The sequence below is a fragment of the Taeniopygia guttata genome, chromosome Z (assembly GCF_048771995.1).
Source record: "Taeniopygia guttata chromosome Z, bTaeGut7.mat, whole genome shotgun sequence".
Classification (NCBI taxonomy): domain Eukaryota; kingdom Metazoa; phylum Chordata; class Aves; order Passeriformes; family Estrildidae; genus Taeniopygia; species Taeniopygia guttata.
In genome coordinates this window covers 28,949,156-28,968,168 of record NC_133063.1, presented here as the reverse complement: position 1 = coordinate 28,968,168, position 19,013 = coordinate 28,949,156, and the positions used below count along the sequence as shown (strand labels likewise).

The window sequence follows — 19,013 nt, the reverse complement described above, 5'->3', positions numbered from 1 at the left end:
ATTTAAACAGAGCCAGGGCTGCTGAATGGGTGCCATTTTTTTTATGTGGACACAAAAAGTTTTAGTAATATCCACACTCATTTAACTAGTAAATGTTTTCTACTAAGGCTTTGCTTTGGCATGATTTGCCTACTGCAATCAAAATGAAACTGAATTCGGCTTTTCATAGATCACATTTAAGGGTTTTAGCCTTCATTGCATGAAGGAATGCAAAAAATCAGAAGAGGCATGTAAACATTGCTGCTGTAGTTCAGAGAAATGCAGTATTACTTGTATTTTCCCTTTTGGTATTGATGTATGTAGAAGTTGGAGACACTAACACATTGTGGATATTGCTGCTGAGAAGGGAAAAGGAACAAGATAGGTTTGAAACACAGCCTGTGAGATGGCACAAAGCCAGTACACTGAAAAATGGCAAAAGTCACATTTAACAGCTGGACACAGAAATATTTCTCTTTAATTTGGAAGGAGAAAATTTTCTTCACAGCAGGGCACTCTCAAAAGAGTACAACATCAAAGAGGGTGGGTCTCCCCAGTCAAACATCATCTGGCTCCAGTGATGGAGCAAAATGAATGAACTGTCAGGACTTTTTTCCAGTGTGTATGTTTTTGTCAAGTGAAAAGTAAAAGCTTTAGTGGCTTATTCTGATCCCAGACCAAATCCTGATAATGGAAAGCTGATTCCCCGAAGTCTTCCTCTGATCAGCTGACAGGCAATGTCTGAAGAAGATCCCATATTGATTGATGGGCCACTTTGTATTGATGGCCCCTTCCACCCTCAGAGATAAGTGAGATATGCCAAATGCTTGACAGCTCTGGAGGGCTCCTGTGATTGTGTCTCAAGCAAAGTTCTAATCTAATGTTATAATCCTCATAGAAACAAACACACTTCTAAAGAAACCTAGCATGATACTTACCAACACCAGAACTGCACTTGGGAATGAAAAAAACCCTTTTCATGTTCTCCACTATGATGTCCACTAACAACATCAGAACTACTCCTTACTGGACTTCTTTCCTTTGCTTCTTGACTGTGACTTCAGCCCCAAAGAGGAAGCAAGCTACCCATTTCTGTGCTATATTTCTGACAATCCTATAATTTAACAGATTTGAAGGAGTCTTAAACTCTAGGAATTTTTTGATATGGAAACATGGCAACACAGTTTGTACAGCCATTACTCATTTGTTTTATGAGGAATCTCAGGCACAGTTTATCATATACTTTATTACTTGACCTTTTAAGCATCATCTGGGGAGCTTGACATTCCAGACATTCCAAAATATTCCAAACTAAAAATATCACTGTGCCTTATTATTTAAAACTCACAAAGGAATTAAGTAGATTTTCTAAGGTATGTACTTTTTACTGAATTCCTCATTTATGGTAAGCCTTAATGAGAAGTTTAAAAAAAGATTGAAGGAATTATTTGTGGTGTCTGTATTGTACTAGTAAATGTGTGCTCTGTTGTAATAGATGTTCTACACATACACTGTAAACACAGTCCCTGTCCATATTTACTTACAAAGTCAGAATGAAGATAAGCAAATGGTACAGAAAAAATGTTATCAAACCTCCTGTTTTCTACAGCCGCAGGATCAAGACTTTAAGTACTTGCTGTAAGCCATGTGACAAACCATTTTCTGGGCGGGAGCTAAACCAAGGCATCTGCAGAACAATTCAAGTGCCTGAATGGAGGTGTTTAGTGGAATTTTAAATCCTGGAAAGTATCTAAGACATACTGACAAGACAGGGCTGACAAGTAATGCCCAGAATTTAAGGATAACTGTTTGTCTTTTGAAGCAGTCACTGGAGCTTTAGTGGAATACTTGAACTCACCAGAAACACTAGTTTACGCACCTGAACTTAACTTTACACACTTAACCTGAACTTAAGTTTACACATCTGAATATAACCATATAGTACTTCCCTAGTCCAGGAATAAACCCTTATCAGTGATCACAAGCATTACAATAGGCAGCACTACATATTTAGAACAAAGTAATGCTCCTTGACATTTCTTGAAGAGGAGGCTACTTGTGGACAGGCTTTCTTTTCAGAGAGTATTTTCACATGTAATACATTTCTGCATTAGGGTTGGGATTTTTTATATAAGGTTGGATGAGACCATTTGAGTCACGTAGTGCAACCTCCCTGTTCAAGGAGGGTTTCCTAGAGCATGCTACTCAGGATTGTGTGCAGACAGCTTTTGAATATCTCCTTAGAAGGAGACTCTGCAACCTCTTTGTTCTTCTCATTGCTCTAATGGTTAGTCACCCTCATGGTAAAATTTTTCTTCCTATTCGTGTAGAACTTCCTGTACATCAGTCCCCAACCATTACCTCTTGTCTTTTTGCTTGGCACCACCAAGAAGAGTGACTCCATCCTCTTGACACCCTCTCTGCAGATCCCTTAGAATCTCAAGCAGTTCTGTGCTCGAGAAGATAAGTACCTTTATAATTTAGTTCTTAAAATGCTTAAAGGAACATGGTGTTGGAGCTTTAAAAAGTCCTAAAGGTAAAGAAAATAATGAGAAATCCCATATGCTGCTAACTGAAACCAAAGTCAATTACAGAATGATAATTGTACCAAATGTTCTACGCACCATATTTCAGGATGTCTAAAAATATCCCTAAGCACTGAGTTTGGGATTTATACATCTAAGACCTGTTACCTCTCTAGAAGTTCTGATTCATGCACAAAACTATGAAAACATGGTTTGGAACAGTGTTTTGAAAAAGTGCTTTACAGAAATTATAGGAATGAGGGATGAAAACATGTGCTGTTCTTGGGCTATCAGCTTCCTCTTACAAGCAAGGAAAGACTTGAATTTGAAGAACAGACCCTTCATACTTTTGTTACTTCTTATATGTAAGAATCAGGGCAAATTAGAATTATTTCTATTTATGAGTTTCTTTGGTCTAGAGTGATTTCTTTGAGGATGACTTTGAGTCACCCAAGGAGTGTATATATGCTCGCTTGTTTCAGCTACACTGTCTAGCTTGATGCTAAATTATTAAATCTGCCAAAATCATTCTGGGGTATTTGGTCATGTAAAGGAATGAAAAAAATATGAAACAAATACTTTTCAATTTCACTTTTCCATGTCTAGTTGTTTTGAGAACCTCCAAGAAAATGACCTAAGCTCTGTCATTACCTTGCAAAGGAAACAGTGCTCTGCTTTCAGAGGCACTGGGAGCAAGAAAGAATCACTGCAACGGTATTGATTCTCTGGCTCCCAATATAATTTTAGGAGCTTTATTACTGAGTAAGTTCATTGATTCTTTCCAGTTGAATGAGGGTTGTGGTTTTTTTTTTTGGTTTTTTTTTGGGGTTTTTTTTTTGTTTTGTTTTGTTTTGTTTTGTTTTTACTTGAAACATCTTCCCTGTTATATTTACCATGATTTGCATTTATCAGTCAGTGGGTGTGAAAATCTTTCTTCTTCCTGGGTAAATTCAGCTTTGACAATTTGCCTCTCTATTCTTAAACATCTTTTCATTTTTTGTCTGGTTTCTTTCACAGTCTTTCTGAAGAGCAACCATAGAGCCTAGACTGGTAACATTTTTCTCTTAATCTTCCATGTCCCACATGGAAAAAGCTGGAGAAAACCACTTCAGTCTGTTGCCTCCATATAGTCCTCTGCTACCAGGGCAGCGCGGGAAGGCAGGGTAGTGAGCAGGGTGGAAATAACAATGTTCAACAAAAATGTCTCCATTGCAGAATGACTCGTGGCTGGAGCACAACAACTTTTTTTGTCCTATCACTGGACCTGTCAGGAGGGTGCAAAACCACACTCAGGGAAGGCCCAATGATGTCAGTGGGTACTGCAATAGCACTGGTACTTTACAGACCTGTTTACATGTCTACAAGTTTCCAGCTTCATGAGTGGAGTTTTTTCAGCTCTGTGTCTTCCTCTCATTGCCCTGATGTTGAGTAACACTGTTGCATTACATGAAATTCTTTCCTATTCCAGGACCTCCACGGGCTAATGTCAAAACAAACCACAGAGACTTGACTTGAAAAAAAGCATTTTTATGAAGTCCACATAATCAGCAGGGCATTGCTTTTATGACACTTTCTGGAATAAGGCCCCAATGCTCCAACTGCTTACACAGATGCTTGATTTCACACACGAGTAGTCCCATTGAGATCAATGGGACTACAACATGTGCAGAAGTGTTTGCTGGACGGAGGTCTAAGTGAGAGATGAAGCCTTTCACCTAGCACAGACAGTTCAAACCAATGTTTATAGTTTCATATGCCATGATCATTTGAGAAACATCAAAACTAAATAGTTTTTAATATTATTTGGCAAGTATTCTCTTTTATAAAATTTGCTGGATGATGCCTGCTAGATTAAAGAGAAAAACATTGAGTAGATATTATAAGATGTATGCTCTGTATCAGATATGGTTAGTTTTAGAAAATTGCTTTGCATTGTATGAACAGTCAAAGAAGACCATTGGCTGTCAGGATCTGTATCTGTGCTTTTTCACAGAGGAATTGCATCCAGTTGGACAAAAATTTTCCTTTGACTTTAACCAGTGAGGCCTCCTTATATTTCCTCCTTGCTTATTTATTTCAGATTTCTATTCTGTCAATTGCTTTGGAAAACTTGATGATAATTCTAAGTATAAACAAAAAGCATGTAATACAAATACTCCAACAAAGAAAAATCATACTTTGAATGGACTTTTGCATTTCCTACATGGCAAGGAGATACCGTCAATTATTATTATAAAACTAGAAGGACTTCAAAGCAGTAACTAGTTACTGACATGGATTTATTTCATATAGATATAAAGACCATATTAACTGGCTTTCATTTTCTACATAAAAAAACCAAAACATTCTTATCTCCTCCTAAGACAACAAACTTGAATGTTATCTGAAACATATTTATATCTTTGATTCTGCTATCTGCCCATAAATAATCTGAAGACATACTTTAACTGGTAAAGCAAATCAATTAGTCTTATCAAGAAACAGCAGAACATATGAGAAGTATTTATAACTAATGTCTTTCTGAAATAATGACCATGCAATTGAACAAGAAACCTGTCCAAACATTTCCACTTGTAGCAGAATGAGGGTGATGACATGTATACTATTATTGTTGCATACCAATTTTACATGTATCATTGATTATTACACACACAATAATATTTATTAGATATCAAAACCGGACTTATCAGAATGTGATGAATATTGTTCTTATTTGTGTGGTTCAGCCTGTTCGCTGTATAGGTAATCTAAAAGATAGCATGTAATTTACAAAATATTTCAATGTTTGAAAGGTTTTTGCAAAGGATGTGATTATATAATATTACTATTGTCATAAATCAACATCAGTTTTTCTTTCTATTAAACTCTGTTTGGGGAGTTTCCCATGCATTTTAGTTTGTCTCTGCGTTGCATTATATTTAATTTTTCTTTTATACCGTGGGTCTAAAGAAAGTTTGCTGAATACCCTTACTTGGTCATCAAGTTAGTGAAAGAAATGTGAAAGAAGTTATGGTTACATGCATGATTGTTTCATTCAGTGTGTAATAAGGAGAAGACATATTTAGAAGGACTCTCCTGTCCTAAAGCAGATGCCCAGGTCCTAATATTAAGACATTAAAAGTCTATAAGCATTCATTCTTTGAACACTTGTTGCTATCAATATGAATACAGCTGTATTTTGATTTGCAGCCTAAACTATGCTCCTTAAATGTAATATTTTCAATGGATTGTTAGTATCTTCTCTCTTTCAGTTCATGCAGCATCTTCTGAATATTTCCAACTTTCTAGATAAGAAGGTCCTTTGGCAGTGTGCTGATTTCAAAGCCAGCTGCTAGGCACCAGTACACTACACAAAATCCAACCTAAATGAGTAAGTTATCAAGTCATGCATACAATCCAGTTTGCTTTCAGTTTGATTAGAAGCTCTAACAAATAAATAATATGTACATGCCATAATAAACTCTGGAGTTCATCAGCATTTTGCTTAACAATGACTGCCTTAAGCAAGTCAAATCACTGAATTTTACTGTTCACTTATCTGACTTTCAGGGTTTTTCAGGAAAGAGACAGCTATTTCTTCAGCTTTATGGAAGAGGTAACAATCCTTGTAATTTGTTCTGTTGGCTATAGAGCTGTCTTCTACCAGTAATGCCACTTAACACTCTTCCCCCACCTAAGAAAGCATACATGTATTCAACTTTATTTACAGTACAAGTTTACTGCAGACAATGAGTAAAATGCTGCAGAATGAATTTTAAAAAACTTCTGTGAAGATCCAGCAGTTTCTTTTTCTTCAAAAGAAGATAATGTTGACAGGACTGAGTGTTTATGGGTAAGAACAAAGAGGAAGGCCAATATAGCAGATATTCTGGTGGAAGTCTGTTTTAGATCATCCAGCCAAGATGAAGAGGCAGGTGAAATATTCTGTAAGCAGCTGGGAGAAGTCTCATGATTGTCATCCCTTGTTCTCGTGGGAGACTTCACTTTAGCCAATGTTTTCTGGAAATGGAACACTGCAGAAGGAAAAAAAAAATCCAGGATGATTGTAGAGTGTACCTGACAGAGATGGTAAGGAGTCAGCTATGGAATGCACCATGCTGAACCAGTTGTTTGTGAGCAGAGAAGGACTTACAGGTCATGTGGTAGTCATTGGCTGTCATGGGCACAATGATCACAAAATGAATGAGTTTTCAATCTCAGAGTTGTAAGGAGGAAGATCAGCAGAACTGCCATCTTGGACTTCCAGAGGGCAGACTTTGGCCTGTTTAGGGGACTGGCTGACAGAGTCCCTTGGGAGGCAAGGTGTTCAGGAACGTTGGATGTGCCTTGAAAAGGAAATCTTAAAGGAACAGGAGCAGGCTGTCCACATATGCTAAAATATGAATTGGTAGGGAAGAAGATTAGCCTAGTCAAACAGAGAACTTTGGTTGGAAGTGAGGGGAAAAAAGAGAGTTTGTGACTTTTGGAAGAAAGGGGCAGGCAGCTTCAGAGGATATAATGAAGTTATGCAGGGAGAAAATTAGAAGTGCCAAAGCCCAAATAGAACTAACCTGCTGTAAAAGAAAATAAGAAATATTTCTATAAATTGTGTAGTAACTTATGGTGGGCCAAGTAGAATCCCTTTGGTGAATATGTGAGAAAACAGTGACAAAAGACAAGGAAATACCTGAAGAACCTGATGCCTTCTTTGTCCCAGTCTTTAATAGTAATACCAGTTCTTCTCTGAATAACCAGTGCTCTGAGCTGTAAGACAGGTGTTGTGAGCAGAATGAAGCCCCTGTAATCTAGAGAAAAATTATAAGAGATTTGCTACTCCATGCACTCAAGTCTGCGGGGTCAGATGGGATTGACACAAGTCTTGAGGAGCTGGGGTAAGAGCTCACTAAGCTATTTTAAATAATATATAAATGGTATTGGCTCATCAGGGAGGTTCCAGTTGACCAGAGATCAGCAGATATAAAGCTCAGCTACAAGAGGGTCAGGAAGAAGGATGCAAGGAACAACAGGCCTGTAAGCATGGTCTTGGTGCCAGGAGAAGTTATGGAGCAAATAATCTTGAGTGCGCGCCATCATGCAGACAACCAGGACTGACCACAGTCAGCACAGGTTTACAAAAGGCAGGTCCTGCTTGAATGACTTGGTCTTCTTCTGTAAAATTGTGACATACTTCATGGATGAGGGAGAGGCTGTGGATATTACCTACCTGTTCATCAGCAAAGCCTTTGACACCATTTCCCACAGAATTCTGCTAGAAAAACTGGATGTTGATGGCTTGTACTCTTCAAGTACAAACTGAAGCTGGCTGTGTCCAGAGAATAGAGGTGAGTGGTGCTAAATCCAGCTTATGGCCAGTCATAAGTACTATTCCCCAGGACTCAGTGGTGGAGAACAGCCCTGTTGAATATCTTTATCCATTATATGGATGTGGGGATCAAGTGCACCCTCTGTGAGTCTGCAGAGAACACTAATTTACACAGCAGTGTTGATCTGCTGGAGGGTGGATAGGCTCTGCAGAGGGATCTGGACGGGCTGGATTAACATGCTGAGGCCAAGTCTGTGAGTGAGATCAAACAAGTGCAAGTACCAGGTCCTGCACTTTGGTCACAACAACCCTACATGATGGTACGGGCTGGGGGCAGAGAGACTGGAAAGATGTCTTGGTGCTGGTTGACAGCAGCTGAACATGAGCCAGCTGTGTCCGGGTGGCCAAGAAGACCAATGGCATCCTGGTTTGTGTCCACAATGAGCAGGGCAGGGATTGTCCCCCTGTACTTGGCACAGGTGACACCACACACGTCCTGTGTCCAGTTCAGGGCCCCTCACTACAAAAAAGACATTGAGGTGCTCAGCGCATCCAGAGAAGGGCAATGGAGCAAGGGAAGGGTCTGGAGCACAAGTCCTGTGAGGAACAGTTAAGGGAGCTGGGGATGTTTAGTCTGGAGGAAAAGAGGATTGGGGCGACCTTATTGCTCTGTACAATTGCCTGAAAGAGGTTCTAGGAGTGTGCGAGTTGGTGTCGTCTCCCGTGTAACAAGAAATAGGAAAAGAGTAAACAGCATCCAGTTGTGCCAGAGGAGGTCTAACTTGGATGTTAAGGAAAAGTTCTTCAAGAGAGTTGTCAAGCACTGGAACAGGTTGCTCAGGGAAATGGTATAGTCACCTTCCCTGGAGGTGTTTTAAAGGAGTATAACTGTGGCACTTAGGGACTTAGTGTGGGGACTTCAACCCTGCTTGGCTTGGCAGTGCTGGGTTAAGGATTGGATTCAGTGATTTTAAAAGTCTTTTTAATCTAAGCAATTCTGTTATTCTGTAATTGCACACCTTTTACAGACTGTCAGCTTAATAGCCAGGCTTATAACCATTATCCTTTTTGGCATTGTTTTCAACTTCTGTTTAGGTTAGACACCTTTAGAAGATGTATTGTTTTACATCAAAAGCAGGGTCTCACAATAGTGAGATTTGCCTAATGTAGAGCTTATTGAGTTCTGCTGTCCAAGTTAGCAAAGAAGAAGCTTCCAGTGTAACTGTGGCTTGTAGGTTCATACACTCTTACAGAAAGAATATAACTTACATGGATGCTACCACATCTAACGCATCTGGTAACAACTTTTTTACCATCTCACCAGTAGTTTTTTAATCTTACTATGAGAAAACTCATGGTAAGTGATTTGGAAATTCTATGATTTTATGCATATATCAATGAGAATAGCAGTGAACAGCCAAATGTAAGAATCTATAATGATTAGAATTAACTCTTGCATATTTTGTGGTTTTCTTCACATCTCTTTTGATGTCTTGCAACATAAAACAAATATTCTAATAGCTACTTTTATAATATAAATGTATTTGCAAATAAACATTCTATTGTCAGAGTCACTCCATTCCCTGACTGCCTGAAGTGAAAATGAGCAGCCAAATAATTTTCTGTTAATACCTTTCTTGCCTGATTAAATGGGAAATAAAATGCAGGAAGAATATCTAAAGACATAATAGCAGACCATGGAAAGAGAACAAGGGAAAGCAACATATGGGGATGAAAGAACTTCAAAAAACTATTTTTGTTTTTGCTGTTGTTTCTGTTAAATTGCTTTTAATTGCTTAATAACTCGGCTTTCTCTGCAGGTGTCCTGCTGCATTTGATCTTCTTTATCTAAAATTTTGTGGCATCTATACTAGAAACTGGAGCAACAGTTTTAACACTAGAATGAGATATGCTCAAATGATCCAAGTGAGCAATACTGACTGTATCAGTACTGAAGTAATTGAAGGTTCTCAGAAGTCTCTTTAGCACTCCACCTTGTCTTTTAAATCTTAGATAGTTCATGTTTATATTGCTTTTTTAATTTATGTTATGACTGTTCAGAGATTTTAGAGCATCACTTATATGCATGCAGTGTGCTTTAGAAGTTGTGTTATTACTGCCGTTGTGTGTTGCTCTTACAATTGTCATTAAAGTAACATTATCTATGCCCTCCAAATAATTATCCTCAACCAATCAAGCCATTTAGAAGAGAAATCTGACCTCTATGTTTGTCTCAAGTATTTAATAAAATGGTATTTGCAAGGAAGGGAACAGAAAATATTGTTTGTATTCTGATGACTATGCTTTGGACTTACTTTCCTGGAAAATGAAGGAGTTTCTGTTGTATTCTGAAGTCAAAGGATGAAATTAATAGAGGAGAAGTATGTATCACATCCTGAGTCTCTTGATCTGCAACATACCAGTAAAATATCTGTAAACAGTCAAGAACCTATTAAGAAGATAATTAACTATAAGACAACTGCTAAGGGGGACCATAATGCATGTCAGATGAGGTGCAGACCTCTTTTATCAGATTCCAGTCAGTTCCACAAATCTGTTTCATTCCATCACAGAAGAAATAAAAAACCACAATAAAAACCAAACCCTTAAAACTCAGCAAAACCAACAGTTATCAAGGTCTAGTATGAAGCTTAGGTAATACTTCCAAGTGCAATCAAAGTAGAAAAATGAAATAATTAATTGTGTTTCCACTATTTAGATCAGTGACTGATGTGAGATACAGAAAAAAAAAAATGCAGTGTCTGAAGGGACTTGGAGAAATTATATTCTATTTTGTTGTGAGGCTATTGCAATGTGTGAAAAATTATGCCAGTGTAGATGGATGTAGTGACCAAGTGAGGTAGACAAAGGCTTACAGTAACATCAGTTTATCCCAGGTTTCTGCAGCATTTTCTGTAATAGAAACATGACTGTTTAAGGATGTATACGTGTAGTAGAGATGTGGGTAAATATGCATATTCAATCTTTAATGTAGTGCCTGTGTTCACAGCTTGTACTACAGCTTTGTTTTTTCTCTGTTATGGCAGGTTATTGTTTGCTCTCTCATGAGGGTTTCTTCAGGCAGTTATATCTTCACTGGTTTCCTGATCTATGTAGCTGCAAAATGAATAAGAACTCCTGTATGATTGTGACATGAAAAATAATAACTATATCTGAGTTTTGGGTTTTTTTCCCAGATTTTAACCTGTATTATGCAATTTGACAAATAGATTCAACAAGTATTGTCATTTACCTTCTAAGCCTGGGGCTTCTGCTTCTTTACAGATGGATTTACAATCCTGTAAGAACTACGAGCTAAGAACGCTGTTGGATAGATTATGACTATGCAGCAATGTCAGTAATATCCTCAGTAATAAAGGAGGGAATAGTGTCACTTGATGCATCAGTACTTACAGAATAAAGTATTTCAAAATACAGAATTTCAAAATTTCTTACAGCACAGTCCTTCCAATTCCAGACCAAGGCCCAGGAAAGATTCAGTCCTATGTTTTCATGACAGATTTTAATTTTTCGTATTTTTTAATGACTGTCTATTTATACAAAGTTCTGATAGGACCCTGTGTACCAAGACATGAGTGTCAGTACTGATTATAGCAGACCTCATTGTCTTTCCTATTTCATGTCATCTGGGGATTAGGAAGTTATCAGCTCTTTATTTATGGGAATTGTTTTTGCCTCATGTTAAGATGTATATTGTTACGTGAATAAGCAGCATGTAAATGGATAGATAATAAACTCTGCTGAGAATGTTTGCATAGGTATTGTCAAAATGGTTTCAGCCAAGTACTGTTAGTCATTATTTTTTCCTTCCTTTTTATAGGCCTATGTCCTGTAGAACTTTTACAGTTTCTTCACAGATTTTTATAGTTTAGCATATTTTGCTCACATATTCATACATAAAGATACTTGTATAAGAATGGGTCCTTGCTGATAATAAGCATGTTAAAAAAATCAATTTAATCCCTGGGACTGAAGTATTTGTTTACTTCTGAGGGCTCCTGATTTCTATATTCCACTGATGACTATATATATATCGATAGTCCTGATGACTATATTCCACTTAGTGCATGTTGGGGTAGCATCTTGCTTATCCAACACAGGAGTATTTGGCCAGGTTCCAGTTGGTCCTTGTCACAGACATTCAGGTAAAAAGGATAAGGATCGCCATAGACACTTGATTTCTATGCTTCTCATTCTCTTGCAATGGACATATTCCTCCGTAATTACTCACAGTCTCTCTTGGCCAAAAGCAAAAGCAAGGCTGGTTCCTGAATTTGAGACGCTCCTTTGGTGGAGGGAAAAACTAGCTTTTGATTTCTATGTATAGTTTTGGAAACTATAGGAAACTGTAACTGTAGAAAACCCTATTTTAAAATCATAAGTATCTAATATAGTAAAATAATTTCTGAGATTATTCTCTTGATATTGAAATAGATATTTAAATTTTTAATCTGTACATACTATAAATATTTAAGTCAACGTAATAAATGTGCTTCCTCTTTAGTTAGCAGAATTAATACGTTACAAGAAGACATCAATTTAGGCTCATGCAATTCCAAATGGAAGAACATTTTTGGGGTATGGACATAAAAGCAAATGGTGTTCATAGAGGAGCAAAAGGCATGCAGATGAGATTCACTTCAGATAGGCACCTAATTGTTCAGATGCATTTGTGAGGTTTGCCAAAGTAATTGTATAACAAGTAAAAACCTTGTGAGATCACATGCTTTTACTAGGATTAGATCTACCTAGATAATATCTTTAAGCAGTCAGGGGAGCAGGTATGCATGATACATTTATTTTTTTATTTCAGAATTTCCAGAGCAACACTATTCTTGACTTCAGAGGGAGCATCCACTTCCGAATAAAAACATATTACCATCTTTTTTAAAATCGCCATAACTGACTCTCATGTCCTTAGCAGGGATGTCATGTTTAGGAAAACAACAATTCCCTCAGGACTGGTTTCTCATTCAGTACTTCAAAAAAATTGTATATCTCAAGGGAGCTCCTAAAGGCACCATCAACTCTCTGCTTTTCCTTTTAGTCTCATTTGTTTTTATATTATGAATCCTACAACTCCCTAACATATCATGTAAGGCTGCTGAAATATATGCTCTTGCTGCAACTGAGATGTGAGGGAAGGGATCCTTGTTTAGGGATTGCTACTGCCCCTTGCTTAGATGTCCCAGCCATTTTATTGCACACTTTACATCCAGATTTTCCTGTTTATCTGACAGTTCATTATTTAAGGCCAGCTTGTCAAAATAGGTTAAATATTCTTTGGGAAACATGGTCATATCTTTGAGACCAAGCATATTTTTAATATGGAAAGATTGGCTTGATAAGAGAAACAAGATTAACTTGCATTCCCTAAAACACTTTTCTGCTTTTTCATGTATATTTCTAAGAGTATAAGTACACAGATGACAAACTTCATGGAAATAAAGTCCTTGAAAAGCCACAGAGAGACACCAGCAAAGCAGTGAAAATGATTGTTGATGATTTGTTCTAACTACTTGACCTTGTGACATCTCCCCCAGATATATGACCAAGATGGGACACTGCAGCACTTTATTGATGGTGGAGAACCCAGTAAGTCAAGCTGGATGAGGTACATCCGATGTGCCAGGCACTGTGGGGAGCAGAACTTAACGGTGGTTCAGTACAGGTAAAGTGATTTTTGATTCACCCAGTGATACAGAATGAAAATGTTTTATCAGACTGTGACCATCAGGAGTACTGCTGCCTTTGATTGCAAAGGCAGTATCAGAGATTTGGAGGCTGTGCTCACGTGGGGCAGCACACATGGGGTGAAGCTCCAGGGAGCAAGGGCAGCCCTGTGTCACTTGTGACCACCCCACCGCACTGAGCTCTCTGTGCTTTTTCAAACAGTCTAATCCAAGGCAAGCCAACACAAGCAGTCCTCCACCCTTAATAGAGATGTGTGTGATAGGGGAGGGGAAAAGTGGCACCCAGAGGCATCCTGAGGGTCAGTCACAAGCTGTGTATACACCTCGAACTTTTTTGTTCAGTGCACCTGCTAGCCAAGATTGCCAGAGCTTGTACCTTTCATGCTGCTGGCTAGAGAAAGTCAATATGTGAAGAAAAATGTAAAGAAATTACGGCACATTTTACTTTGTACTTGCAAATAGGTCCAGAAAACCCAGACAACACATTACATAAATACATGATCTCAGCTATAAACAAACCTTTTGCCTTAGAATCAGAAGCGACTGCTTGGCTTTATTAAATGTGGTAGGAAGCACATCAAAGAATGCCCCAGGCTTGCCAGTTGCAGTGAGCAATGATTTCTGCTGGTTGCTTTAGAGAGCAGAGTTTCTTTTATTTGGGAAAAATCTTAAACTTATTTAAACTACCTTTAAAATGAAAAATAAAACATACAAATGCAAGCTAAAATGAAATATATAAAGTTTGATTATCTCATAGGGATCCAATTTAACAATGGTAAAATTGTTCAATTGCGTTTTTAACTTTTTTATTCTCTGGCCAATTGACTAAACAATGCTGCAGTTAAAAAGGTAACAATCCTATTTATACATTATGAATCTTTTATTATATACTTAAGTATCTGCTATCTATAGCTAAAATACCATAAGATTTTAAAGAAACACACTGCATAATGAATAAAGATTGTTGTGATGAAAGAGGAGTTTTGTAGGTGTCTTGTGGACTGTTTCTCTATGTGGTGATGTGTGCGTGCATGTATATATATAAAAATAAGAAAAAATATATGCATACATATATATATATATGACAAAACTAAATTAAAAGTGAACATGAGAAAGTCATTACACATCTGTCAATATTAAGTGGATTTTACAACTCTCCTTTCATGATGGAGTTTTTACTTAGAGTTCCCTCTGCTGATCTGTTTTCGATTACTTCAGATCTTTATAAAATGAACTACAAAAACACAATTTAAAAAACTGGCATCCATCACCAGTGACTGCATCCAAGTGTAAGAAAATAGAAAAGTTGGACACTGAAAAAGCAGCCTAATTTTTATTGTACATGGACGTCCTCCTCACAGAAAGTCAGCTGGTTTAAATTCATTCTGTTATGATTTGCAATATCTAAATGGAATTTTCTTCAAAGTGCTCTTGATTGATTGACCCTTAGCTGAACGTTTTGTTTTTATTTTGAGGCTGACAATAATGTTTGTTGGCATGTGTTCTGCTTCAACTGCGTTGGGACGCCATGAAGCTATCTTTATGAGTCATCCAACCACAATACTAAATACATGTCAGCAAAGGAAATATTATCCGAAAAGGGAAAAAACCCTTTGATGTATTTCAGCATGCAGAGATTTCTGCAAGTTTTGGAAGCTCTGCACACTTGTAAGGGACGGTGTACACTTACACTTTTTTTTCCCTGCCTACTCCAAGCTCCACAGACCACCCATTGCTCAAAAACAGTTCTGCTCTTTCAGCGGCAAAGTGTGTCATTTGGTTTTAGCACATTCATTTGCTGGGCTGCAGTGTTTATGTTAGGGGAAGCCAAACTGAGAGATGAAATGTTACAAGGGTGAAGTACAAAGTAGACTCAATTTTTCTCAAGTTAAGAGATGCTGGTAATTTATAGCATAGCTCCGATTTTCATTTTTATGTAACAGTGGAAAGAATTAACTAAATGCAAAGCTCTGGGAAGAAAGAGAGAGAGAGAGATAAAGAGGAGGAGAAGGAGGAGGAGGGAAGATGAAGGGGACACACAAAGGGGAGAGTTTTTGTCAGATATTCATAGAAGGCTCAGAAAACCATTCTGCTTAGCTAGCAGTGCCCTCCTGAGACAGGGTGGCAGTAAGTGAGGAAAATAACAAGATAAATGAAATTTTTGCAGCTGCTAGTAAAATATTGAGAATCTGCACTTTTTTATTGATCTTTATGATCCTGTTGCCAACAGCCACTTTGCGGTGACAAAATATGTTGACAAGTGCATATCTCACTGCCATGAAAAATGTGGTAGAAGATTCTCCTTATGTCTGCAGTGTTATACAAGGAACAAATTGCATTGCTACAGCCAATTCTTCATAGAAAGTCTAAATTTAAGGCCTACCAACCCTAAACACTTTTATCTTGAACTTCAGAATAATGTTCGTAGCAATTCTTCACTAAGAAAACTGGTTGAGACCTAACTTTTTTTTTTTTTGTTCTATAGATGTTTTTCTGCCTTACATAAGCAATTATTAAAAATGGTCATTTCTTAGTACTTTGACTATATCACTTTGGTATGTAATCCTTCAGCAACAGTGGACTGCTCTTCTTGTACATATTGAATTTCTATCCATCTCAGAGGAGTGTGTTTTACTGTTCCATGTGAAGCACAAGGGAAAAGCCACTGCAAACTGATAAAATTTGTCTTTTATCTTGTGCCTGATTCTAATCTAGCACAGTTTTTGCTGCCATGTTAATGTCTTAACTGCAGAAGTATCACTCTGAAGCTATTTACATCAGTGCAAGACCAGGATAAGGCTCTTGTTTTTATGCTAAAGACATTAGGATTTTTCCCTCCCCTCTGCTCCCACTTCAGTGGTCTAGAAATACGCAGTCTTCTCTCAAAGGAACAATGAGATACACCCTTATAGTAACAATGATTTATAAAAAAGAAATCATTGGCACTGTTCTCAGGTTCCATGTAGCAGAATATTTTAGTGCTGCATGATCCCAATTTTTTAAATTTCCCTTAAGTCAAAGTCTGTTTTTCTCAACAACCCAAGATCTCTCTTTTGATGGTATATTACTTCCGTGAAAGGTCACTTTACACTGTCTCAAAGGTCTTGCTAAATGTATTTATTAATTTAATTTCTCTTCACAAAGGAAATGTTATCTACCTTAAAATATGTTAATTTTATCTTAGATGACAAATGCAAAGCTGTTTAAATGGCCGTACTTTCTGATCTGTATACACCGCTCAGATGGTTATACTGTATAAGTAAAAGTGTCATTCTAAAATCCCCCTGAAATAGACATTGCAGGAAAATACCTGTATTTTTATAGTATCTTGGTCCTTCTGAAACCTTAATTAGTCTAGCATTAATATATGCTAGATACAACTTGTCTGTAATGTTGTTAGCTTGTGCTACAGGAGCTAAGTTCTCCTCCAATGACAGATTTGGTTTTAAAACAACCAGTAGGTTATTCATTTAGTTATCCGTAGAAATGCTTCCAAAACAATGAATTTCTACTGTAATACCATGTACTATAAGATGACAATGCTCTATTCCTAAACTATACCATGTTTGTTTTTTTTTCTTGATTAGGTCAAATATATTCTACCGGGCTTGTATAGATATCCCCAGGGGCACTGAGCTGTTAGTGTGGTACAATGACAGCTACACTTCTTTCTTTGGAATCCCTCTTCAGTGCATTGCACAAGATGAAAACTGTAAGTTCTTTCTTGCATTTCTACCTGTGTAAGACATAATTCCTCTTTCATGCCCAATCAGATACATCATAGAGTATTTTGAGAGGGGGCTCTGTCCCTGGAACTTCAACACCTGTCTGGATGGAGCTTTGAACAATCTGTTCCCCATGGCAGGGGAAATAGAACTAGATGGTCTTTAACGCCCCTTTCAACTAAAACAATTCTATGATTCTCTGATTCTATGGCATTTAATGAAAGTTGCAGTACATTTAAAGTGAGGTGCTACATTTACACTACGCAAAATTATAGCATGGTTGGAATCACTGTTCTGTTTAAGTATTAATTAATCTATTGCAAACAAGTTTGTTTGGTTGTCCCCATTATTACTAGATCTATCACAAAACACTGTCTTGCCAAAACAGTAATGCACTGTAAGCCCATAGGGCCTCTGTTGGTGATTCTTTTTTCTATTACCTCGAGCATGTTGAGAAAAGCTGTGGCTGATTAAAGAGATTAGATCCTTGTGGTTAAAAATAAAAACCTACTTTTAATAATACTAACTGAATGTAAGCACCCCGAAATGACAATAAATCTCTATTCCATCCTGACTATCCCCATTTTCATCCATTCTTTTACCTGCTTTCAGCATTTTATTTCTAGTTTGCTAGGGATCCTCACAAAACTAAAAATAGTTACTTATAACACTGACACAATCTAGTGCTGGATACCTTTGCCTGTAATAGAAATGGGTGATCCAGGCACATCCTGCAGTTTTATTGCTTGTGTGTGAGACTTGATTAGAGCTTGCGTCCATTTTGGCAACTGTATGTATCTATGTAGTGAAAGAAAACAATAATGGACCCGTTGACTTAGGTCTAAAGTAACTCTGTGACTTCCTACACTTAGAAAATTATGTATAAGGTGTGTGTTTTCGGTCCTGTACTTGGACACCTAAACAGCATAAGCTGCTAGGAGGAACAAGTGTCTTGTAGCAACCTAAATACTGAATCATGCAGCAATTAAATAGCAAGATAGCAGTGATTAAACTGTCAAAAAAACCCCCCATCCTTTCCCATCTCGAGTTTTCAAGTCTGTTGAGCTTGAGAAAAGTTTAAAAGAAATTTAGTTACTGGCAGAAATACTTGCTGATGAAAGCCATGCTCTGCAGTACAATATAGAAATAGTATTTTTTCTTTCAGAAACTGAAGACTGCAAAAATTTTATTTGAAAAGAAAATCATTATGGCTAATATCTATAAATGTTGTCTCTTGGTATTTCTCTGTGAGACAAACCAGAGTTTCATCCATAGAGACATTGCCATGAGTAGATGAAATTAATCTCTGACCATGGAGTCAGCTGCAGACTGGTATAGGACTTCAGTCACACTTAAACTGCCAGAATGCACCTCCTTCTTATCTTCTACTCAGGAGTATTGTCAGGAGCACAAGTTCTGCCTATATTCCTTAGGTCTTTAGTAACTTGGTCTCCTTGCTTCTGTGGACTTTTATGAGCACAATTTAAAGAAAAGAAAAGAAAAATCTAATCTCCTTCTTCTGAGGATATTGAGGCAAAATGATAGTATACAAATTGCTCCTGGTATTGAAGAGACTTAGAAGATATAGTCTGTGTCTGGAAAGTTGTGACAGACAGCTCCATGGATGTAAACCTATTTAGAAATGATGTTCTCAGATAGTACAAAAAATAATAGATTACAAAGGACCTCAACTGACATAAATTAAATATCTTGTAATAATATAATACTGAGTGATGAGTGATCAGAGGTATTAGAACATAACTCTAAA

At 37.4% G+C, this 19,013-nt stretch overlaps 1 protein-coding gene across 2 annotated transcripts in view; it reads left to right on the top strand.

Annotated features, from left to right (window-relative positions):
* Window positions 1-19,013, top strand: part of PRDM6 (PR/SET domain 6) — a 79,320-nt gene that overhangs the window by 36,654 nt on the left and 23,653 nt on the right. For both annotated transcript variants that reach the window (XM_032744344.3, XM_072922332.1), the window contains exons 4-5: window positions 13,371-13,498; window positions 17,108-17,232. In XM_032744344.3, the coding sequence (XP_032600235.1) occupies window positions 13,371-13,498; window positions 17,108-17,232 (253 nt within the window). The remainder of the gene's footprint in view (window positions 1-13,370; window positions 13,499-17,107; window positions 17,233-19,013) is intronic.